This window comes from Candoia aspera, chromosome 7, assembly GCF_035149785.1.
Source record: "Candoia aspera isolate rCanAsp1 chromosome 7, rCanAsp1.hap2, whole genome shotgun sequence".
NCBI classification, from domain to species: domain Eukaryota; kingdom Metazoa; phylum Chordata; class Lepidosauria; order Squamata; family Boidae; genus Candoia; species Candoia aspera.
Window position 1 is genome coordinate 54491409 of NC_086159.1, and position 26280 is coordinate 54517688.

Genomic DNA, 26280 nt, shown 5'->3' on the forward strand with positions numbered 1-26280 from the left:
TGCAATGAGAGCATCTGCTAACAGTTTGGAGTAGGTCCAGGACTGTTTGAGGAAAGATACAGAGTTTGGCAGCCAGGGACAAGCTACCCTTCATTGTCCACAGGCCCCCTTCCACTCTGCCTCAAGGAGCTTGTACAACTATTTGGGAAAGGGGAGGCTGGAGGGAGCTGTAAGCCACAGCAAATATCTCTGTTATCAGCAGATCTGGTGGATGGTCCATAGGAGTGGGAGGGTTTGTGTTTTTCAGGCCTAGAGTCTTGCAGATTTTCCTGAATAGCTGAGGAAAGCCTACTTTTTTAGAACATCTGGTGGACTCAGGGATAGGCTGATGTTCATCTCTGTCCCTGTTCTCTGACTGGGCCTGGAGACATCCTAGTAGATGTGGTGTAAGTAGGGGATTGGGTCTCTTCTTTCCAGGTGACTTGCCTTTTCTGTCTGCAAAGGTAGCCTGATCCTCACTTTCTGCAATAGAGGTCAGGAGTGGACAAAGAGGAACAGAAGGAGGAAGAAGAGAGATGGGAACAGGGGCCACTTCTCTCCTTCCCCTCCCTATTTTCCCCTTATGGCTTACAGATGGGACCTCGTTCTTCTTGTATCCCCTAGGGTAGGTGCATGTCTGACTAAGTATGTTGTGAACTATGCTGTGGGTCTTGGGGGTATGAAGTTACTGGGGCTTCATAAGGGAATATTCCCTGTCAGAGCCAGTTTAGTAGCTTGAATGCTGCCATTCCATTGCTGAAGGATAGTGGCAAGGAGCCTCCAGTGACTGTGACAGATATATTGATCTTGTAGCCAGCAGCTAAGGAACTATAGCTTCCATGATCAAGATCTCATATAAGCTTTTTGAATGAATGAATGAAATCTCTCCCCTGTCAATAGTATTTTCAAGTTTACAGACACCTAAATTATTGGAAAGGATCACTAAATCTTAAGAGACAAAAAAGTCCACAATTAGTTTTTATAAATACTTGCTATCAGTAAATTAATTTGATATGCCAATTGTAAGGACTGAATAGAACAAGAAATTGGGGATCCACGTTTTGGAAAATGGAAAAATGTCTTAATGTCTATATGAAAAATTTCAATAGAACTTAAACTATAACATATTCAAGAAAAAAATTCAGTCTTACTGGATCCTACTGTGTTTGTATAGAAAAAGAATTAATAAATCTTCCTGTTGCTGGAGATACAATGAGAAGAATGCTTCATTAAAACATGTTCTGCAATGTCCTAAAATTGTTATATTCTGGGGAGGAGTCATCATACATATTAACTTGACTTTGAGTGGGATTAATATTTTTGGACATCCATATTCTTTTGAGCCACATATATGGAAATTGATGGATTTACAATAGAAATGGATTCTCTGCACCCTTCTTATTCCTAAGGGATTTTTCTATCCATGTTGGAAAGATAAATGTATGGTTCCAGTTACTCAGTGAAAACCTGTTGTTACTTGTGACTTATGGACAAGTCTGGAAGCTGATGTGCATTTTGTATGAATGACTACAATGTATGACTACAATGTCATATGGTCATCCATTCCTGAAACTATTGAGAAAACTTTACATAAATAAACCTGTATGAAAAGCTCTTGTGCATATAATAATTTTTATTTTTATTTATTTTTCACGTTCTATTTAATTAAATAAATTCCCCTTAAAAAAACCCTGTAGCATTTATCATATCCTTGTAGGGGGACATGGCAAAGAGGTGAGGGTGTCCATTGATATGCAATTGGAGTCCAAATCCCTATCAGAAAAGTACTCCAAATTATCCCCTGGCAGCACACTGTGGTCCATTAACTGGCTGGCCATTTCCACAAGGAAGCCAAGAAGCAAAGCAAAAATGGAAAAAAAAAACACAGAAGAAGTTCAAGGCCAAGATCAATGGCTGAGACAATCCTGGCCACAAGGATGGCAGCTAAAGTCCATGGATGTGCATGCTGTCCTGAAGAAGGCAGGGGAAAAGAGTTCTCCCCTCTCATGGGAAGCATTGTCAGAATCATTTCTAGCTCTACTTTGAAATGGGGGAGGGGGATATCCATCCAGGAATGCCCTGGCTCCACTAGGAACATGGAAAACTATTTACACAAATCTAGGATTTCTGTTGGGGATGTGACGGACTGAACAGCTGTGCCCATGGGCTCAGCGGGCAGAACTGACAATGCGGCAGGTTTTTTTGGGCTCAGGCAGGTTTTTCGTGAAGCCCAGGAGTGTTTTTCTGGGAAAGGAAAACACCTGGAGTCGCCCTATCTGTCCTCCGGATGGCTGCTTGCAGCCCGAAGATCACAAACAGCGTTTGTGTTCAACTGGTAAGACCTAGCCGGGAGGCTGGGATGTCAACATTTTCCAAGCTGTGCTATAGCCTTAAAGGGACACTAAGACTGGCCACCTCATTTCTAAATCACCAAATTTATATTTCTTTTAAGTACACATACCCTAAGAGAGGCTTTCTACAGCAAGGAGAAACTGGCTGTCTTGGTGCTTATAGTTATTTTTGGGATCAATTAAAAAAAATTCTTTTTAAGTTTTGGACTTTGTTTTCCATCCAAATATTAAGGAGCATTGAGAGTAAATAATTGTCTCCATTATTATTTTTGTACTAAATTTGAAGATATTAACATACACATTGAATCAGCTGCTTTGAACCTTCAGCTTTCTGCTTCTACTTTCTCTTGGGAACTGTCTGCATATCTCACTTTTGCTTGGTAATCACATTCCAGAACTGTTTCATATCTTCGACTTTTGCTGGTTAAGCCCCTAAGGGGCGCCATAACCTACTGTGTGAAACATGGAGGATTTTAATTAGACTTTCTCTGACTTCCACCAAGATTTTAAACAGATTCTTTCTGATTCCTACCCAGTTTTTATGCAAGGCATTCAGGACATTGTGGAAGTTATGAGGTCTAAAATGTGTCATCTGGTTGGGGATGTCATGGATGAAACTGAGGAATTTAACAGTTATAGAAATGTCTCTTCTAAGAGTGAGATGAGGACTTCTGTTGAGATGCTGGATGAAGATCAGATAGTTGAGTTGGAGAAATTTAAGGGAGAAATCGAGTTGCAAGCCATAAGTGAAATTGATCTTCTATGGAATGCCAGAGGAAAAAAGGGGTTATTATGTGTGGAAGGGCTCCTGAAGAGAAGTCGGAGTTTTTGAGAAGGGCAGTTGGGCTGTTCGACTTTTTAAAGAAAAAATCTCTGTGCACATTGTAGGGATACGTAAATGCTCTGGTTTATTTTGAAGTGGGATAAGGGTTTAAGAATATTTATCTGGATTGCTTTTAGGGTTTGGCTGATTTCATTTATCTTTAATGATTTGGATTAAAATTATTAAAGTATAATAAAAATAATAAATGTCTGGTTTTGGGTTTCATATGATTAAGATTATTAAAATTGTTGTATTATCAAGTACAACGGCAGACAATTTATGTTCTTTAGTTTGATCTTTATTATAGTAGACAGGAACGTATAGAAGAGTAGTAGGAAGGAAATAATTAATAAATATTATCTTGGGAGGAAGTTGATTAAGAGGTTTATATATTTTTTTTCTTTTAATATAAGGGGAGGGAGCAACTGTATTTGGTGATTTTTATAATGTGCCAATGGAATGATTTAGAAATAATGAGGTTTTGGTTGAACATAGAGTAAGGGGTTGATTGTGGAAAATTGTTGTATATCCTTGCTGTTAAAAGTCGAAAGTCACCTCTTTTTGTAATTTTGAAATTTTTTCTCTTGTGTTTCTACACTTGTTTCGTTTTTTCCTTTTTTTTCTTTGTAGTTTTTGTTGTTTTTCTGTAGCTTTTATCTTTGTCTGAGACTTAATAAAATTCTTATAAAAAAAGAAAGAAAACTATTTACACAGATCTAGACTTTTCTTCCTGTTTGCTAGACCATTCCCCCAGACTAGATCAGACTTGTTCAGGTATGCTCAGAATCAAACCAGAAATACTCGCATCCCAGATTGATCTTCCTATGACTGACCCTTATGGTAAATAGCCAGGTACTGAAAAAAACCTAACCAGACCATCCAAGGTATTGATTGGTCGGCTTGGATTTTCTTCCTTAGAAGTTATTCCTATCCTCCCTGTTGGATTCTATTGGCTCAGTGAAAATACAGAAGGCTGGCAGAAAGTCCGACTCTCTTAGAATAAGTGTAGTGAAAGATTAAAGTTCCTGATAAATTAAGGTAGCTACGTGTGATAAGTCTATGCTTGGCTTTATTTTTATGTTGCAGCTGTCAATTTCTGATTCTTTTTGGCTGCATTCTGAAATAATTACAGAATTGGGAATTGGGTATTAGAACTGACCTACTGTGATCTTTTTGCCTAGATTGGGGAGCACTTAACCCATAGAACAGACTGCAGGGCATTCATGTTTACCAGGTTCTTAAGAAAAGTTCTGGAGAAGGATCTTCTCCTCTGAAGATGCGACTTTTAGGCCTGGATTTCTATGTCTTCAAGCTGAAGTTGTATTGTAAATCACCCAACTGCGGCAGTATATCTGCCTTAATAACATATAACAAATGGGTAGGTGAAGGGCAAAGCTGGCAACCATCCTGTTTCACAGAGATGCAAGGACGCACCGATTACTGTACGAGCGCAGAATTCACATCGTACAAATACTTAATAATAGGGCTGCAGGTCGGCTTAAACAGTTGTCAGACCTGAAAAGTAATTTCTGCTTATGTGAACCATCACTTTTTGTATCTACAATCACTGCTGCACTGCTTTAAATAAATTGCATATTTGCTTAGACGGCTACTATTAGTGCTTCGATGGCTTTTCAATCAACCTTAGATTTTTACTGTCAGCTACTCAGTTTCAACACTGATTCAGATCAGGGTTCCATCAAAAGTCGTGGAACCCGTTGACATTTATGCATGTATAATCTTAATAGACAAATGGGTCAGGAAATTACTAAAATATGGTTTAGGGTCTTCCTTCTAAAATTTGAGTATTCTTCTACTACTTCTTCTACTACTACTACTACAACTATAAAAAGTATCTCATGGTAAATAATGAACAGGATTTCATTGCACAATGCTTCTTGCCAATAAACATGGTCATATTTCTGGACTATGTGCTGAAGTTAACTGGATTTTTAAATCCTTTGAGGCTATAAGAAATCTGTAAAAATAAAATAATTAGTACTATTAGTACAATAAAACAGCAAACAGATATCAAACTAATGTACCAGCACTGAATGACATCAAAGCAGAATCAGAAGAAACAAACACTTCAATTTACAGAAAACTTTCTAACCTGATTCTGCCTTGAACTCTACAGAACTGTGAGCTTATATGAACACTGCACGTCTACTGTACACGTAGTTGGAAACTAAAATCCTGAGTCTAGAAAATAATTGTACTGTCTTCAGCGTCATATGTGCAAGATTGTTTTAATATTGTGGGAGCATTCAGATGTGAAACTTGCAACCTACCTTCATCATATTGTTGCCCTTAACGGCAATAGCACTTGCTTTCCTTAAAGTGAATCAGCAGCTAGCAAGTAAGGTAAGAATAATGAAGGACAGCTCTGAAATCGGATGGAACGTCCAGTCCCAAAGCAAACAAAACAAAAACTAAAGCATTACATTTCAAAAAAACATGACATGGTTTTACTTAAGAAAGCTCTTCAGACTGTAGAAAAAATGACCTGGTTAACACGTAATGCCCAGCTTAGATAGCAGCCCTAGCTGACCTAGGCTGATCTTAAAATGACAATAACAACAGAACGCCAAAGCAAAGTCAGATCTGGTTAGTACTTGGATGGACTAATAGGGCTGTTAGGCCAGATTGGGAATTGAAAAAAAAAAATCTTGGAAGACAGCTTTTGCAAATCCACTTCTGTATTGTCAGCAAGAAACTACGGGCATGGATCCTTCTGGTCACCAAAGTTGAGGTCTACTCAAGGGAGTTGTTGTTCATGCTAATCCATAATGTGGTTGCTTGCTTTTTTGTTTGTGTGATATTGAACCTTTCCATTATTCCCTAGCATTACATTATTCCATAGCAGAGTAGTATCAAGATTACTATGTTCAACCAAATCATTTTCAAAAAACCTGCTTTAGGAATCTGGATTTAGTTATAGGAGTGCTTAAATCCCATTGATTTCAGGGGCTCTGTTCTAATAACACCTAAATCTGAATCAAACTCATTAACTGTGGAACGATGCAAATGATTTATAAAGAACCAATAACCAAGTCAATATAATTGAGCTAACTAAGATGCTTTTGCTGATTAGATTTTAATTCCTTTTCACATCGGTCAACATACCCCCGACGGAAGATATTTTAACTGCTGATTTTTTTCCTCTGTCCTACTAAACATTTGCAGTTTCATTCTGCTTTTCCACTCAAAGGAAATGTTGTTGATATATGTGGCTCAAAGGAATCCTTTTATATTTTGGGTGCAGTTGCACTGGAGGTTTTGTTTCTTTTTCAGTTTTGTCTTGTGTTTCTTATCTTGTTCTGCCATTCATCTCAGCAACTCAGATCAAGGGGTTTTCCTGGTGTTCCTTGTTTAGAACATGGATGAAATGAGAGCGTAGCCTTGGCTTTGTGGGTGCCTTTGCCTTGAATCCCTTGGCAGCTCACCTTGAATGTTATCTCCTCACATCCAGATTTGCTAGAACTACAAGGATGGCCCTGATAACAGAGAAAAGCCGGGGTTTCTCAAGAATATGGGGGGAGGGAGTTATCCTCAACATTTGAGAAAACTTTGTGATGGTTTACAAAGGACTGAAAAGCAAAAGGGAAGGTTTCCCAAGTGTGAAATAAGATATGACTATTTATAATATAAGTATTGTTGAGTACACTATTGGTTTTCTTATAGTAAGCATGACAAATGCTTTATCTAAGGAACAAGGTAGTTTCTTAATTCTGTGATTTGGAGTTCAAGTTCTGTTTCAAATGAGGCTTGAACTGTAAGCAATATTTCAATGGAAACTACTAGAGTGTCTCTTTTCATGCTCTAATCTTGAACATGCTTGAATTAAATTTGTTTATTAACCTTCAGCAGTGTCATTGACAAAAAAGAAATGGAACAAGAACAAAAGTTGATACTGGGGTATTTTCAGGTAAGTCTTCAGCAAAAGAAACACTATATTTGATTTTATATGTACTGTGATTTTTTAAAATATCTGTTTCTATTTTATTTTTTTGGCACCTGGAAAGGTCACTGTATTTTTTAAAATATTTTTTTTAATCCTGCCTTTATTATTTTTATAAATAACTCAAGGCAGCGAACATACCTAATACTTCTTCCTTCTCCTATTTTCCCCACAACAACAACCCTGTGAGGTGAGTTGGGCTGAGAGAGAGTGACTGGCCCAAGGTCACCCAGCCATCTTTCATGCATAAGGCGGGACTAGAACTCACAGACGCCTGGATTCTAGCCTGCTGCCTTAATCACTAGACAAAACTGACTATTTCTAGACTGACTAACAAAGAAACCAATGCTAAGTTTTTGGCATTCCCGAGGGTCAAATACAGTTCATTTTTAATCTTTTGAAACCAACCTTTCTTGTAGAATTTTCCCTCTATCTGGAGCCTGAATCTCTTTGAACACCTACTCCATTGTTACATGCTAGAAGCTAATATTATGTCAATTATAACAATCATTCTTATATTAATTAGTGGCTCAAGTTGCTTTCTCTGCCAGACATGGAGTTAACTCAGTTTTGTCTTTTGGAGGAAAAGTGAAACATAACTTCAAAAACTAGTGCATTAAATACAGATCTATCACTTTTCCTTAGAGATTTTTTTCTTCCTGGAGCTCTTATTTGCCAAACAAAATCTGTAGAGGTTTGGTCCATAGTGTCTTTTACCTCTTAATTTTTAAAGTCTAAGCTAAATTTCTAACCAGCAGTTTAGTAAATAAGCCAGAACTAGCAGCATCCACAGAGGTGCCGTTGGGAGAGAATGTGTGTCAAAATCTGCGAGATGATGGCTGTGGCCCCACCCCATTTTTATGTTTGTGCTTGGATTGTGATGCTGCACCTCCAAGTTGCAGATTTTGATCCCCTCTCCCCACTGATGGATACTGCTGGTCAGAACTATAGGTATTATGACTACTTTATATCATGTAATCATATTATCTCTTTTGCAACTATGACTTTTTTTCCTCCTTCTGTCCTAACCTGTGGTTAAAGCAATAAAATTTGATTGACTGACTGAATGATTGATCCAGTGAACTGTCACTGGTAGATAAAGTTATTCATATCATTGCCAGCAGCAGTTCAAAGTGCCTGAAAATTGCCTTTTTCTGCACGGTAGCATTTAAGGACTGTAGATGTTCCATTACTGTACTGAAAATAATTCCATGGCATATTTGGTTTATTTAACTTTAGAGTATTTCAGTCAGATGAAACTCAACAGGATGATGAAACTGAACCACAATGGCCGTACATAGAAAGGACAAAAATAACAACACCCTCTCAAGCTCTTATGGCTATTGCAAATGGTCTGGATTCACTGTCTCCTTGGTTCATAAGAGAACTGTGAAGGTTCTTTCCTTATTTTCATTGCATGGGCTTGAGAAGCTATACTGATAGCTGGATGAACTTATTTATTTATTTATTTGACTTTATTAGCCACCCAACTCCAATGGACTCTAGACAGCATCAACAATGAGAAAAGGGACAAAGAAATTTAAAAAATACAATTTATCCATCACAACTACAGTACCTACTTCTAAAACACACAGTTCCCAATCTTCTGCCAGAAAATTGAGAAGGTGAAGAATTATGGGAGATGGTAGGACCTAATCAACATCCCTAAATGTCAATAGAAAACACTAGCTATCTCAGAAAAAACAGTCCAGTGATTTCCAAGGAAACTTCTTAAGGATTCCTCTCTGTGAAATTCTATAATGTCCAACAAGCTTATTTGAAAAGTTACTTTTTCAGCCTCCCCTTGCAGTCTGAAGCCCTGGGAGTAAGCTCAGTAAGAGGCAGATTCAGGAGGATTCATTTGAACTGTATATGCCCTAGAACCCTTTGCAATGTACTATATTTGGATTCTGTGGCAGATCTGCTGGGAATTCATATGGGGTCAGAGTATCTTTGGCCAGTTACTAGGATCAGGAACACTGTTACCTTACCTGTATACCAGCTTGTTCCTAGCTAACATAAACAAACCTATCCTTACTATGACTTGAGTGCTCAACATGGAGTCACTTGGGGCGTGGTAGGACATTGAAATTGGAGATCTCCATTCCTGAAATTTCAGCAGACTTAGGACCAGTCTTCATTCCTTGACAAGTAAATCCTCTGAAAAGTGCTGCTAACAAGCCCTGACAGCAACTGTGATAAGACCTGGAATAGTAGGGGGAAAGGTTTCATAAGTAACAATGAAGAACAAAAAACCCGCACAGATGCTGTTCTTGATAATGACTGAGGTAATTGTCATACTTAATATAGCTTTAGATTTGTATCTAACTTTCAGCAGATGCTAATATCTAGAAAAGCTGGCCTCAGCTAATGAAGTGACAAATGAATGCAAGACCAGGACATTAAATTATCTTGTTTAATTTCTTGGCGGGAGGGAATGTAAAAGGAATGGAAAGAGAATGAGGTGAGAAAGAGAATAATGATTTGAACATTTTCCTGTTCCTCTCACAGTAGCTTCCAAATAAATATCTGCCTAAAATATAGTTTCTATTTGAAGATGTAATATGCAAAAGCATCAGAAATGGGGCATGGAATTGGAATTAAAGAAAATGAACTGTTTATATTTGAGCCTCAAAAAGAATGGGATGTGGGACTTAACAAGGCTAGGTCTGCACTTCTTCCCTCTTCAGAGCTGCCACTGAATTAAATCACAAGTTCAGAAATACTGGTGTTAACATGATAAAAAAGGATCTACTGAGGAATATGGAGGTAAGATCATATGCATAGAAAAATGTAAGGCACCCTACCTTTAAGCAGCTAACCTGCTGAACATATGAGAAATAATTTCATTAAGTAGAAAGTGATGGCAAAGTCACACAAAACAACACTGAACTCAGAAATTGTGTTCCATATCGCCCTGAATGGAAGAAGAAAGAACACCTGTTTCTCTGGGAAGCTTAAAACCATACACTCTTTTCCCTTTACAAGGCACCACCACAAGCTTGCTGCCAGCATTGTGTGGTATGGCAGGGATACATCCAAAAGTTGATGCAGAATATCACCTCTGTATTTTATGGTTCCCTATTTCCTTTCAGTTATGCCCTTGAAAGCTTCCTACTGCAGTATTGCCAGTGACCCTGTTCCTGCCAAAACAAATTGGAAGTCAATATACCTCAACACACATACTCTTAATCCCTGTCAAAGCATGTGGTTTGTTCTGAATAGTGTAGGGAAACCAGGCTGATATGTGGGGAAGAGTGAGCAGGCTGAAAACATGATTTTAAAATACATTATTAAAAAAGTAAATCTGCTTAGAAGTAATCTGAGATATTTCTGTACACATTTTCCATAGATCTGCTGTTATTTCTTTTTTTGGAAAGAGTCCATAAAAGCTACCATCCAGTCTACCAAGATCAAAGTTCAATGTACTGAAGATGATAGAGGATTAGCTTTATTTCTATTGTAGTTAACTGGTCTTACAAATAATAGCTTCCTTTGAGCTTTAAGCTAATAAAATATTTAGTACTTGGTATCTATCTTTAGATGGTGAGGATCAGGAGGTGTCAATATTTGGCAGAATGTCGCTGCTGGCCATCTCATTCTCTCTGAAATGAAAGATTGAAAAGAGAAGGGAAAAAATGAATTCTTTTAAGAATCTGAAACGGAAACCTGCTCATAATAATTGGATCTCTGTCTGTCTGTCTGTCTATCTATCTATCATCTATCTATCTCATCTATCTATTTGATTGTTGCCCAAACAAATTAAACATCAATTCCTCATACTCTCTAAGAATAGTCACATTTTTCAGAGTCTCTTCTGGAACACCTGAACTTCTATCAGTTGCTGTTTCTGTGAATTAAATTGCTATTTGTCTTGGGGGTGGATTGTGAAAAATGAACCTCAGAATAAACAATGTAAAAATTAATATCAAAAGTAAATTTGGATCAACAGGAGAAATATTATTTAAAGAATGCCCTGACATCATGCTTTGAGATACTGACTGAGGAAGCACAAAGAAATCAAATCCTTAACCGAACAATAGTTCACTCTTATCTGGGATGGTCATCCTCTTCCCACCGAGTGCACAGCTTCAGGAGGGACACAAGGGACATGGACCTAGCCAGCCATATTTGCTGAATCAAACCTGGTGATCAATGGGGTGACAGATGGCACAGACAGATTGCCCTCACATCCAATCAAAAAACATTATGTCATAGCTGAGCATGTTGTGCATGACTGCAGACACACAAGCCAAAGAGAGAAAGACCGTCCATGTTATGGCATCTATTTCCGAAGTCATACTAGTCAGAACATTTTGTCCCCATGTAGACATTTCCAGTTAATAATACTGCCAGAGAGAGACAGATATTACAAGTCAATAAAAACTAACCAACCAAAGAGAGACAAGGTGTATTAGACCAAAGGACTATCTAGTCCAGCATTCTGTTCTTATAATGGCCACAACAGGATGTCAGTACTATGCCTTATGGTTCTCAGCTGAGAGATTGATAGAATTACCTCGGATACTGTAGATAATACACAGCTATCATACCTTGCATTCATTCATAGTCCTATCCTCCACATGGGCATTTAATCTTCTTTAAAAGTGTAAAAATGATAAAAGTATAAAAATGATGTACCACTAATACATTTGTGGGAGTGCAGTTTAGTATGCACTGCCTGGGGGAAAAAATGCTCCTGCTATTTGTCATGACTTTCCCATCCTTTAGCTTCATTGGATCCTCCTGTGTTTTAAAATCAATACTCTCCAGCTTATTTTATGCTCTTCTGTCATGTCTCTTTTCACTCACCATTTTCCTAAACTCGAAACTTCCCAAACTGTGTACTCCTTTCTCCATTGCCTTTTATTTGCCACTTTCCTGTACCTCCTTCAAACATCATGGGTTGGAAGGAGAAAAGCAAATCAAAGATTAACATGATTGTGCCCTTGTTGGCAAAGTTGTACTGAATTATTATAGTTCTTCATTTTTTGGTATCTTTCTAATGATATTATTATGGGCTGTTACTTTATATAATCTCAGTTCTTTGTGTGTGTGTGTGTGTGTGTGTGTGTGTGTCCACGTGTGGGAAGGATTAAGTCAAATATGAATTAGTTCCTTGAAGTCACACAAAATGTTATGTATCTAGGTATGAACTGGTAACCCATTGATACAATTAAATAAGATTTTCTAAAATTAAGTGAACCATATAGTGTAACTTCAAATTAACCTTTTTTAAAAAAAAAATCAGGCTGCTTTTACTCATACATCGTAATAGGCTACTACAGGAATTATTTCATAGTATTAATAAAATTAAATGTCCTCACACATGGAAATCAGAGGAAAGAAAGTACAATTCAGCCACTGCTGTTTTTAAAAGTGGTGAGAGGCATGGTTGATGTCCATGCCCTTGAGGATTAAAGCTCCTTTGTCAAAAGATTTTGTAGCTCTATGGGATATTTTGCTTTTATTTACTAAGTACCCAAAGGATCTCACCTGTTCACACCTCAGCACAAATCTACTGGAGGCCAGGAGAGATTCACTAATTTACACCTCTAAAGAATTCAAGGCAATTAGCACAATCATATACAATCAGAAGCCAGCCTGCAGGAAGTACTGTTGGTTAAGGGGAGGTAACAGGGTAAAGGCCTGAAACCTCATTTAATTTCATGTGTTACTTCAGTATTGGAACAAATATCTTTGTTCCATTGCTTGGGAAAAACTTCTAGGACTTTGTGTCTGTCTGTCTGTCTGTCTGTCTGTCTGTCTGTCTGTCTCTTTCTTTCTTTCTTTCTTTCTTTCTTTCTTTCTTTCTTTCTTTCTTTCTTTCTTTCTTTCTTTCTTTCTTTCTTTCTTATATTTTCATGGCTGCCAACAGCATAGAAAGTGGAAAAATGAAATCTGTTATCAAAGTCTAGAATGAACTTCTACTTATTTCCATTACAATTTTTACATATATGTTTATATGAGAAGGCTCTGTCAGTGTCTGTTTCTTTCTCTCTCTCTCTCTTTTCTTTTGCTATGTTTTCTTTTGCTCTATTTTGTTAAATGAATGAATGAATGAGTGAATAAAGGATATATACGTAGAGCTTGACTGCTCAGCTGCTGACCATTAGGTCCAGGGGAGGGATGATTATGATCAATCTTTGGCAAGTTGGGAAGTGGTATAAAATAGCAAACTGCCTATGAACAATTAATATATCAAGTTTTAAATTATTTATTATAATAAAATATGCACCCATGCCAAAGTCCCACTAATTTATTCCTAATCCAAAAAAAAGAAAAAAGAATAGACATGCCAAATGCCCACTAAGCTACTGTCAAACAAGAAAAATAAATGTCATTTACCCAATTTATTCCCAGGTCAGAAAAATCAATGCCAAGCCTTGCAAATAATGTAACTATAGCTAACTGAAGGAAAAACATTCAGAAACCCCTTTCAACCGGCCCTTTTTTTTTTTGTTACCCAATGCAAACAATGGCAGGAGCAGGAACTAAAGATCAATTTCATTGCTTCCTTTGCTTGTCAACCATCTCCCACGTCTTTGTATTTCTGGGTCCAAGATCATATTTCTAGAAAGCACACAGGCTGCACATTTCTATCTTCATGAATAAACAACTCCCTGCAATTCTAGTGAAAGGCCATCTCCTTGCAGGTCCCTTTCGACAACACTCCTATGGATGTTGTTGATGCTGTTGTTTTGTTCTCATACCATAACATCCTAGTATTATACTAGGATTTCCCAGAGCCTAGGCCCAACTTTATAAATGTAGCATAACATGAAACTGGACAAACTTCATATCTGTTTGTACATGGGACTGCATTGCCATAGTCTGAACATAACTCTGCTCTGTGATCAGCCAACTATAACATATTTGTAGGAAGAAATCATAAACTTTTAGATGAACAATTAAAACAGGCTTAATTGATTAATCAACCACAACTGTAAGAGCAATTAAAGTTTTCCACCGTTAATCACTAGGTCTTAGCATCTTTGTTCACTACTATGTAGGTCAAAGAGATGTTCTCATGTGCTCCAAATTTAATGAACAGAAAACTCAAAGATGGTTTTTGATTCCATGGTTTTTGATTCCACTCAAAGGTAGCAGAAAACGTGCCTGTCAAGATTAAACATGTTAATGCTTTTTCTGCTATCAGTATGAATAACAAGCAAGTGAAGTTGATAGTTCTCAACTCAAATCATTATTTGATAAATAAATTTTGGGCCTGTTTTTTGGATTCTACTTACAGATAATGCAAAAGGAAAAAAAAGTCTTAAGTGCTCAAATATTATGAAAAAAATAGTTTAAAATCTCTATCAACAGTCCTCTTCTTTTGTCAATTTATGTTATTTCAGCCAAATAACAGGTGAGCATGGGAGAGAATGTCAAGGTCCAGACTCTCAAGAAAATGAATTTTCTTAGATGCTCTGAAATCTGTACAAACTCATTGATTATTTAATTGGTTAAAAGCCAAGTTAACTGAATTGAAACAAGAGCAACATACACCAAGATGGCACTCTCTGTGAGTTGGTTGGTTATATTTAACTGGAAAATGGGCAGGGGCATGTTCTGTAGGTCTACTGTCATAAAATAAGTAAAATAAGTAGAAGCATAATTCATTCTAAGGTTTTTCAAAACTGCAAACTCTTAGGAGTTACCAGAGCAACATTCTCCAACCTAGTGTCCTTCAGATGAGTTAGATCTGGAAGCTAGGGAGTTAGAGGTGCTACAGTCCAGTACAGGTGGCTGGCAGGGTTGTATAAGTCTGTCCTAGAGGAACATGTCAGAGGCAAGTGTCTGAACTGATAAAGGGGATTAGATTACATGAAGGAAAAATTATCAGCTGAACATGATGAACTGGAGAACCTTTCTTAGAAAGGAAAACCATAAAAAGAAAGCAGAATGAGAAATGGTACTTTATTTCAACAGGTTTAACTTATATTTGCATTGTCTAAGATCATATATACAGTATACTGTATATATATATATATAGAGAGAGAGTATTGAGTCTAAGATAGATAGATAGATAGATACAGTAGATAGATGATAGATAGGTAAAGGTAAAGGTTTCCCTTGACATGAAGTTCAGTTGTGTCCGACTCTAGGGGGTGGTGCTCATCTCAATTTCAAAGTCAAAGAGCCGGCGTTTGTCTGTAGACACTTCCGTGGTCATGTGGCCACCATGACTACACGGAATGCCGTTACCTGCCCGCCAAAGCAGTACCTATTAATCTACTCACATTGGCATGTTTTCGAACTGCTAGGTTGGCAGGAGCTGGGACTAGCAACGGGAGCTCACCCCATCACGCAGATTCGAATCGACATTCCAATCGGCAAGCTCGGCAGCTCAGCGGTTTAACCACAGCGCCACCGCGTCCCTTAGATGATAGATAGATGAGAGTATTAAGAGGAATCAAGCAGACCTGTTTTGCTCAGGGGCACTTCCCTTTGTTCTTCTCCCTTCCTGCACCCTCAGAAGGTGAAGTGTGCTAGCTAGTTATGGAAATGCATTACTCAGGCCAAGTACTGGAGTTCCTAAACTGAACTACTAACTCAGAAATTCTATACAACAAGTATAGTTAATTCCTGCAAGCAAGGGCATTTCTACACCAGGAAATGTTTCAAGCACCTAACTCCCCACATCAATCCAAAGTGATCTTTTTCAGGCAGAGCTGCATCACATGGCACTTGTGACTGAATGGAAGATTCCCTCAGATTGCCTCCTTTGGAGACAAACATTGCATTCTCTGTATAACGAGGCCCAGAGTCCAAAGGGATATGTTTATCTTCTTCTTCTGCAGTTTCATTCATACAATTATGATCTTACATTCCCACTCTGTGTCTGGCATGGGGGTGGGACATTCGGAATCTAGCATTAATGCCAGACTGAAATAAGATGTGTCACTTCAATGGCATATATCCTATCTAGAAAAAAATAAAGATCTTGCAGTGCAAAAAGCCATATTTAGAAAAAAGCAGGCCTATTTTTTCCTTCTTTGCTTCCATTTATACACTGAAGAATTATAATAGCTATCTACATGTGCACTTAAATTCATGTAAGCACATCGTCATTTTAGAAGATGCATTGAAATGCTTGCTTAACTAACTTTGTGTGCATTTTATAATAAATAATGTATTAAAATACTACGTTTTGCCTTTTAATTTTATTTGGGTACAATGCTATCCATCTTTTAGGACCAAAATGAAAGGAAAACTTGTTGAAACATGTAACAGGAAAAAAAAAGCTTTAGATTGCAATCCAATTCCACAGTTGCTCAGAGTTGGTCCTAAGGAACTCAACTGACAGAATTTTTGAATAGAGGTGTATAAGATTGAGCTGTTAACCACTCAGCACTGTAAATTTGCTTGCTAAGCATAAACCAATAAATGGGAAGCAGCGCCCACTTAACATTTCCAAATGATACAATCAAATGTTTAAGTTTCCCATTGCCTATGCCATCTGCTGAATAAGAGAAAGTTTAAAAATTTCTGGCCTTCAAGATGTATGCATCTGTATGCAGTTACAATAAGACCTGCACTTTTATTAAATAGTTAAAATGTGAGAATGATATAACTTATGAAGGTAATTACTATACAGAACTTAGTGGTTAATTCATCATTGCAGCCAGCCTTATACAGAATAGCTTCACGTGTCCTTACTATACAAAGGGGAAACTTTCTTTATTACCATACTACTGGTTCCTCAAGACATTTCTGCTTGAGAGTTATCCTTACTTTGAGATAGACATTTTGAAAACTGTTCTATGAACCATTGCAGATCATCATTCATAAAAGTTTTGTTCCCATGGATGTGTAGAACCACCATATACATCATCACTCGTACTATTATGAGGGGAAATGTGCAAAACTTTTGCACATGTATTTAATCATGTAAGTATACAAGGGACAAGGGACACATCCATAATCTTTACATGTGGTTATTTGAATGGATAAAGCCAAGATTCTCCTATACCTGTGTAGAAAAAAATGCAGAAAAGAGGCACAATATGTTTAAGAATTATAATAATAATACTATTGCAGTTGGACTTGATCAGACTTGTATCTCAGTACTCTAACTGAACTATATTATGAGGTTCAGGTAACAAGGTGGTACTCTGAAACTTCATGCACATAATCTTTTGGGGATTGTGACCTGAAATGTTTTTGCATTCACAAAGAACACTACATGCTAAATTTAGCCTTTGAACCCATCAACATGAGCATGAAGTACAAATGAGGTCATGTAAAGAAGCTAGCTATGAGCATTTGTGCATTCAGTGCTTAATCCCTAATCTGTAACTGTATTATTTGGTTTTATTATATATATAAAAAACAAACAAACTAACTAACTAACATTATGCCTGGGGTATGTAGTTATGTATATTTTGCAATTCAAATATTAGCATGGTCCAAAATATTTTGGAATAACTGATTGCCAGCTCTAGGACTACAGTGAAATATAGAGCACAGCAATGTCCTTGTTCACAGAAGTTCAATCTTTTTGTCTAAATTTTTGTTTCACTATGTTACTGCATTAAAAATTGTCCCCTGTATTAAATTTCAAATACTATGAAATGCCTCTAAGTAGAACTGACATATTCAAATAGATACCAGGATAATTATGATAAACTACACAAGAGTGCTATTGTCGAGAATATAATTTATCAATCCTGTGGTCCCCATCATTCATGCATTTTACAGTTTGGGAATACAGTAACTTCAAAGAATAATAATCCATAATGGCTACATTCTTAATAATTCATGCTCACTATAATAAAATATTACTAATAATCATAATGAAAGGTTGGTTGTATAAGTGGAAAAATGTAAAAATTTATTCCAAGGAAAATTAACAGGCTACACAGATAAATTTTGGCAAATGCAACTTTATATTGAAATCCACACATCTGTATCTTAAAGAAGGACTCACAGACTCAAATGTCTTTCTAAGGTACTAGAAATCATATTATATGCTTTCACAAGTTAAAATTGAAATAATTTGAAACAACTAATACACCAAAAATGTGCAGAAAGTATCAACAAGACTGTGCCTTCAGTAGAATAAATGCTTTACACATTGTGCAAGATATCTTACTAAGGCTGCGGTCTTCCCATGACAGCTGTCTTAAAAATATAAACACACATAGACTGCCTGTGTTTCTCAGACAAACTAGAATGGGCAACACATTTAGAGGGGGGAAAATTATATTATCCTAGCAATAGGCATACTGATCTGGGGGAATCATGGGAATAAAAATGGGATTAAGTGATCTTTCATGCATTCCCAAATGACAGACTAGAATGACCGATTCATTTTTCTTTACTTATCCGCAAAAAATGCTGAACAAAATGGAAGATACTAGATAATCCCTTAAGGCAACATGTGGTATATTCCATGTAATGATTACTCCTTGACATTACAATTGGATAATCTCATTAATGTTGCCTAACTGACCGATATCTAGCTTTTGAAAATATAAAATGGGTCCAATCAATATTAAATCAAATCAGAAATTTAAAAAAGACACAAAAAAGGAAACAAACTAACAGAGAATACAATTATATGCATGTAATATTTCTTCCAAAATGAAAGCATTTTAAACAAAAAGAATGTACTCGGAGAACATTAAAAATCTAATTTAAACAAAAGAAGAAAGAAAAGAAAAACCCAGAAAACAGAACTGCTTTGGAATGTTCTCCTAAACGCTCAAGGCAAACAAAGAATGAAAATTCAGCACTACATGGCACATCATTTCCCATCAATTATAGGACTTAAGTCAGTCCCCAGATTTTAGTCTTCAAAAAATAATAATGGTATGAAATGGTTGAAAGGTCATCCAGTGCCTAAAATTAGTTTTATCAACACATTAACCTCATGTCAAACTTAATTGATTCAGATGTCCAATGCTAACCTTTGTGATGGTCTTACTTTACGTCATGGTATATATACAGCATTTAGTGCTGTTATATTTAGCACCTGCTACTCTCTGAATCATTACCTAGATTTCAACCACATCAAAGCATTTTAGGGCAGTGGCTCAGTCCTTTATCCTTAATTACAAACCTTCCTGAATGGTTAGCAGGAATAAGTTTAGATTTCAAAATAGGATTTAGTGATGAGCTATTGCAAAAATGGCAGAATATTGTTGCCCAAATCCTTACAATTGCTGACATCCCCCTTTTAATGCTGTCCTCTTCCTTCTCCTCTTCTTCTTCTCCTCAAGACATGGCAACAGTAACCCACAATTGCTTAGCAGAGAAGGGTAGTGTTTTCACAAGACTAAAGATTTTACAGATGCTCCCTCATATAACACAGTAAGGTTCCCTTGGTAACCTGGATTTTCTGCAGTAAAGAAGGGTTGTGCTGAAACAGCGCCTCAGCTCTCTGTTGGAGAAAATGCAGACAAAAGGATTGATTCCAGCTTGGGCAAAACTCATCCAAACAGCAGCTGTTAGAAATCCCCCAGGAACCACAGGGCCTCTTGCAAAAACTCTCCAGTAGCAGGCAACCAGATAGGGTCCCCACAAGGTGAGAAAGAGGAATGTCATTATATAGAACATTCTACTGATTCGTTTTTCCATTTTGAACTCATCCAAGACAAGTAGCCTTCTCCTGCTTGTGGTGTTGGCATTTTGCCTGATCCCCAACAAGGTAGGTGGTGTGGGACCCCTTCCAAATCCAGCTAGCCAATTTGCAGCCGCTTGGCCACTGGCCCCAGGGCCATGAAATGTCCAGTTCTGGCTCACTGCAGCAACAAACTGAACTGGCTTCATTTTCCTGCGATCGTGAACAAAAAAGATCAGCTTGAGGTAGACAAGCTGTGTGGCTAGAAGGATAAGAGCAAGAAGTAGCATAAATCCCAGCGAATCATTGGCTCTAAAGGAACGATGCTGAAAGGTGCACTGGTCTTCCTCCCTAATAAATGAATAGGTGCCCACATCCAATACTGGAGGGAATGCCATAGCTACGGATAGGGTCCACACCATACAGATCACAGCCAAACAAGTCCAAAAGGACAGTCTTTTTGTGTAAAAGCGGTGGTGGGCAATAGCTAAGTATCTGGTGACACTTATGCAGAACAGCATGAAAGCGGTGTGGAAACAGGACAGAACACCCAAGAAGGCAATCACTTTGCAAGTGAGGGTCCCGTACGTCCAAGATGAACCGTTTTTCACAGAAGTAAAAACAAATGGAAAACAAATTGCAGATCTGAGGATATCTGAGCAGCAAAGATCCAAGAGGAAGTAATAAGGAGCTCTATGCAAGGACTTGTCTTTAACTAGCAAAATGGAGATCAGGAGGTTCCCCACCACACTGACTCCTATGATGAATCCCAGAGAAGTCAATTTCAAAAATGCTGTTAAAGGGGAAAGATTTTGCAAAATGTTGTCAGCTGCATGGCTGTAGTTCGCCATAGATGGATGGATGATAAGAAGGTTGCCTCAGTCAAGTCTCATGATCTATATATATGAATAAGGAAAAAATAGATCCATACATCTTACTGTGAATGTATTCCAAAAGCAGGTCTGATCTGCGGTTTAGTTACATAGTACATTCTCTTTTCTTCCTCCCGATTCGTCATGCCATCAAATATCTGGAAGAAAAAAAAAATCAAGCCATCAGGCCTTAAGTTAACATACAAATAATGCCAGGACGTGCTAACCAACATGTTAATTTATGGAGAGCCAAAGGAAGTTGCAAGTTGGAGTACTATTATTTGTTTGAGGGAAATTCAGTGAGAACTGCACATTTACTATGCAATGCTTTAGGTTTATTCACAATTCCTCAGACTGTTTACAATCAAATCTCTTGGCAAGATGAGAGACCTGCACTTTACCTGCTTCCAAACAGCTGGATTCGTACAAGATAATTCCAAGCACTGGTGACACTGGTATCTTTTAAAAATAAAATGGTAAGGAAGACTGTTGAATAGCTCTGTCATGTCCACCTTTTCTGTTTACATGATGTGCTTCAGAGGCAGATGCTGGGCTGATATGGAATATATCCAAAAGCAACCCTGCAGAATGTATGTTTTCTAACCCAACTTACCAATCACACCCTGCTAGTTCATCCACCCTGAAAGCAGATAACAGAAACACAATTTTCCCAGTGAACTGGGTTCATCCCCTTCTCAGACTTGTAAATAAGTGCCTGTTCTAAAGGGTGATCGCCCTGTGTTTTATAGGCTTTTGTGTCCTTTTCTTACGATATGGGGGTGGGGAAAAGCAGAGCAATACTGAATGTACCCATGGACATACAGTCATGTGTGTCTAGGAAACACACCCCAGGAATAACATCTTCTCATTCAGACATTTCTCACCGAGGCTACCACAAAATGCAAGGATCCGTATTCAGACCACTGAACTTCGGGATTTATCTTGATGTTCTCTCGCCAGAAACAGTTCCTGGACCCAGAACCTAAAATTCCCTGCTGCTTCCAGGGATGTGGGGGTAGGAGAGCCATTCAAGGCACCAGCAGGCACGGCTGCTCGCTCGCCTCTTCCCATGGAGTGTTCCTCCTCCGCCCTCGCTTTTCGGGTTTACAACATCGCATCTTGACAATGGATCCAAGGAAAAGCCCTTCCACCATTCCACCATCCAGGAATCGCCTGACTGCTGCTGCTGCTGCTGGTCGGTAAACAAGAGCCCGATCGGATCACGACAGCATTGTTCCAAACAGACACACCAACCCACAGCAACCATCAACCACACAGACCGACCGACCCCGCGAAATGTGTTCCCCCCGCCGCCAGCCCCCTCTCCCATGTACATCCACACGGCGTCGAGAGGCAAGCAGATGCAGGGGGTCTGCTTCGGAGCCCGGGCTTCACTTGCTGGGGGCATCGGGTCTCGGGCGCCGGCACCTTTTCCCTTCATCAGCTGATTCTAAAATGAACGTCCCCCCCAAGGAACCACCATGACACCCCAGCAGCCTAAAGGATGGAGGAGGGGGGTTTCCCCCCCTCTCCAACTGCTACCTCGCATTTCCCCTCCTCAGACAGATATATTGATACTTCGATTTCTCTATAGCAATCTCGGGTCACACACATACCCGCGAGCGGCTTTCCCCCTATACCTGTAGGTGCTGGAGAAAGGGGGAGATAGCGAGAAGCCCCCTCCCCCCCCTCACCAGATCTTCTTTTTTCTATTTGCTGGTATTTTCATGCCTTGATTTATTTCTTTATTTCCTGGGCTCCTCGGCTGCTCAGGCTCAGGAGTCAGTGGGCTCAGCCGGCGCATGCTCAGTGAACCTCCTTGAGCGCCTAGCCTCGTCTTCCCCGTCGCAGCGGCACAGTCTTTCCCACTAACGCAGCGGTAGCGGCAGCGGCGGTGGCGGCTGGTGCCCCGTCGCCGTCGTCTCGAGGAGGACGCGCAGCTCCAGGAGCCGGGGGAGCAGCTAGGCAGGAGGTCGGTTGGCCGGCCGGCCGGCAGGCTGCCTCTGCCGCTGCTACCGCGCTTGGCTCGGAGTCCTGCTTGCCCCTTAGCCCGACGAGCCGAATGAAGAGCTCCAAGGCTGGCTTCTGAACTCGCCTGTTTTCAGTCCAGGAGAAGCTCCCTCTCCCTCTCCCCCCACCTCTTCTCCCCCCTCCCCCCGCCCGCCATCTCCCCCCCCCCCGCCGCCCCCATCTCTTTCTCCTGATGATGACTGCATTGTTATTGCACTTGGCAGAACCGTGGTGGGAGGAGGGACAAGACGGGGATGCTTCTGAACTGAATTCCTCCGATTCCCCTTTTGGCAAGGTAGTGAGGAATCTTCCATACTATTATTTGCAACAACATAGTACTTGTTTTTTGTTTGTTTTTTTAATGGCAGAGGACTGCAGAAATTAGGAAGGGAGATTCAGGAAAGAGATCCATTGGGGCCCATTACCTGTTATGCCTAAGTTTCTAGGATTTAGGGGGAGATGGGCGGTGATAGAAATGTGAGTAATAAATAATAAATAAATTTCATAATTTGTCTCCTTTGGGGGATGGGTATCTAGTTATCTGGACATCAGTTGTGGCTCCAGCTGAAGTGATAACTACAAATGGAGCTGTGGCGTGGGAAGGAGTCTAGGTTCCAGTGGTGGACTGGGAGGGAGGATCTTTGGGAGGTGAGGTCACACAGAAAAGCTAAGTCCATTTTTCAGGAAATGGAGAGTTTGGGCCCATGTTAGAGGCAGGAATCAGGACTGAGTTTGCGTTCATGCTTGTACCCCAAACATACTTTCTCCACCCCTCTTCCTCTGATTTTGAAGAAGTTAGCAAAGAAGCATGCCCAGGAACACAGCCACACGTAAAATAAATAATCAATATAGTTCATGATTCAGTTGTAATTTGTTAGCAAAAAGTGCAAGCAATGTCACGGGCTGCAGTGACCTGACTGATTGGCAGTGAGGGTTGGCTTAGCTACCTGCTTGCCTGTCTGGTGCCACATCTATTACCCTCCTTGCTTCGAAAGCAGTTGTTTCAATTTTGCTGGCAGCTGCCAAAAGTAGGAATACTAAGGATAATCATTTAGGAAGGCAAAATACTTTGTACTGATAACCTGTTCATTACTGAGGTGCCACTGAGTCAGATTTGGCTCCTGGTGGCTGCATGGAGAAACATTCCCACTATCTTCACCAATTTTCAAGTAATAGCTTGAAGCTCTTTCAAGGACATTTCAGTAATCTTTCTGATTCCATTCATCTATCTTATCTGCTGCCTTATCGTTCTTTTACTTCCCTCAAGCATAATCACTTTTCCTAATTCATCTTCCACTTGTATCACATATCCAAAGTATATGGGTTTCTGCTTGCTGATCCCTGCCTCAAGGGAGCAGTCAGCCTTTATTCAGTCCAAAATTGATTGATTCTTCTTGCAGCCTGGGGGACACTCCTCAAAATCCATAAGTTAAAGACATCTATTTTCTCTCTTTCTTAGTTACCAGCTTTCCCAAAAGGACACTGGAAAGATGATTGCTTTAACAATTCTGATATTTGTTGTCATTGAAATGGCCTTGTCCTTCACGATCTCATCTAAATTACTGATACCTAAGTACTTTCTGAAAAGAATATGTGTACGTGTCCCAGTGGGCATGGTGGCTCAATGGTTAAGATGTCAGGCTTGTTGACTGGAAGGTTGCAAGTTCGACGGTTCGAGACCTGAGTGCCATGTGACGGAGTGAGCTCCCGCACTTGCCCCAGCTCTTGCCAACCTAGCAATTTGAAAGCATGCAAAATGCGAGTAGATAAATAGGTGCCGCTTTGGCGGGAAGGTAACAGTGTTCTGTGACTGTCATGCTGGCCACATGACCGCAGAAGAGTCTTTGGACAATGCTGGCTCTTTGGCCATGAAATGGAGATGAGCACTGCGCCCTAGTGTCGGACATGACTAAATGCGAACCTTACCTTTTTTTACCCAGTGGGTGAGAACATGAAAAAGTTAAGCAAAATTGGACCTGGCTAGTACAAGATTGGAGGCCAACATAAAATTCCAAGGTAGTTCAGATTGGGAACTTAAAAAGTCTTCATGAAAGAGAGGAATAGCAAACTTTTGTTGCCAAAACCCTCTACATGGATATATAAAGGGATATATGACTACTATAGCCATGTAGTCATTTGGAGTTGAACTCCTCTCAAGATAAGTACTACTTTGTGTGTGTGCATGTTCGTGTCTGTGAAGGGAGGTGGTAATATGGCACATACCCAGATGTGAATTTAAGCCTAACATCTGTAAGATTCTTTAATAGGTGTGGCAAGAGAAGCTGTGGAAATGCTTTATCTTTTCCTATATGCTGGCTACCCTTCCATGTTACTGCTGTATAAATGAATCATGACTTCTCAAAATCCTGCATGAACCATAATTACTGCTGTCTTTTTCACAAAGCTAAGCAGGTAAAGTTCAGAACTGTTCAAAGCTACTTCCTCATTGTTTTCATTATAGTTTTAATGCTAAGGAATGTTGTTTGTTGACATGGAGTTCCAGAAAGAGATTTCATGCAGTGTGGCCACACTAATCTTGTTGACATAGAAAAGAGCCCATGTAGTAGTTGTCCGCTGTAGATGTTCAATGAGAGCAACCCTCCACTGCTATTATTAATTGGTTCCAATCTCTTACAAGTAAGAAATTCTCCTCATGAGAAATTAATATCTGTCCTCCTACACCATAAATCCTGAGCTTTGGGGAATAAAAAATAGAATAAGACATGGCAAACAAAGCAGATTCACTATACCCACATTTCCATTGCATCCAAATGAACCCCAAATTCAATTGTATCACCAAATGACAGTTTAGAAAATTTCCTATTGTTTTTGGAAGATACTCAGGCCAAAACTTCGATGGATCCTAAGGGAAAAGGGATCTCAAAGCTGGGAGCCAGCACAGAATATATTTTCCTTTATGTTTAAACATTCATTCTCAGTGGATGATAGGACAATTAAGAAGTCCTTTGCAGTGGATTCCAGAATTCAGTTATTGTTTTTTTTTTTAAAAGGTTGTCCTATCAAACTGCAACTTGAAGGGCTAAAATTCTGCTCCAAGTCAGTGGCTTGGTCTGTAATTTTAAAAAGTTAATAAATATACTCCCTGTGATTGGTCACTGAATATATGAACAGATAGTACTTAATAAGTGTTGTGAAAAGATACAAAAGTCCTTTCTGTGTTACAACTAACGCAGTCAATTGATAAGAGCAAGACAAATAGTAATACTGCAACCATCTGGTGACGATTATAAACATGTGAGCCATTAATGTGATACTGGTCTAATTTGCAATTCCTAGATCACTGGGAGAAACTATAGTTCAGTGGGCAGGCATATGTTTTGTTTATAGAAGGCCCAACTTCTCCCACTGATGGCTAAAGAAACTTCAGCCTGAAAATCTGGAGAGCTACTATAAGTCAGTGTTGACCAGGAGTTGGATATCAAATGGCCTCCGGATCTTTTGGATTACAACTCCCACAATTTCCTGTCAGTGACTCTGTTGGCTAAGTCTGATAGAAGTTGGTTCAACTCATCTAAAGGAAACAAGGTTGACTACTATTTGTGAAATCTGACTAGATGCACCAACAGTTTGACTGTGTTTGAAGCCAGAGGAGGTTAGCTGGAGAGGTGGGGTAGTTCCCTGGATCTGGAAGGTTGTTAAAGGCTTGCTGAGGGAGGGGACAATGCCAGTGGCCTTAAAAGAGGCCTGCTGAAATC

At 39.1% G+C, this 26280-nt stretch overlaps 1 protein-coding gene across 1 annotated transcript; it reads right to left on the reverse strand.

Moving 5' to 3' along the window:
* Nucleotides 1–17983: 17983 nt before the first annotated feature.
* Nucleotides 17984–20703, reverse strand: GPR85 (G protein-coupled receptor 85). The gene has a single exon (XM_063309449.1). It carries the CDS (start codon nt 20531–20533, stop codon nt 19421–19423), a length of 1113 nt encoding a protein of 370 aa, XP_063165519.1. The 5' UTR covers nt 20534–20703; the 3' UTR covers nt 17984–19420.
* Nucleotides 20704–26280: the final 5577 nt, after the last annotated feature.

What these genes read in the sequence shown, in the direction of transcription:
- GPR85 (XM_063309449.1), bottom strand. Translation starts at nt 20,533, where the DNA reads ATGGCGAACTACAGCCATGCAGCTGACAACATTTTGCAAAATCTTTCC.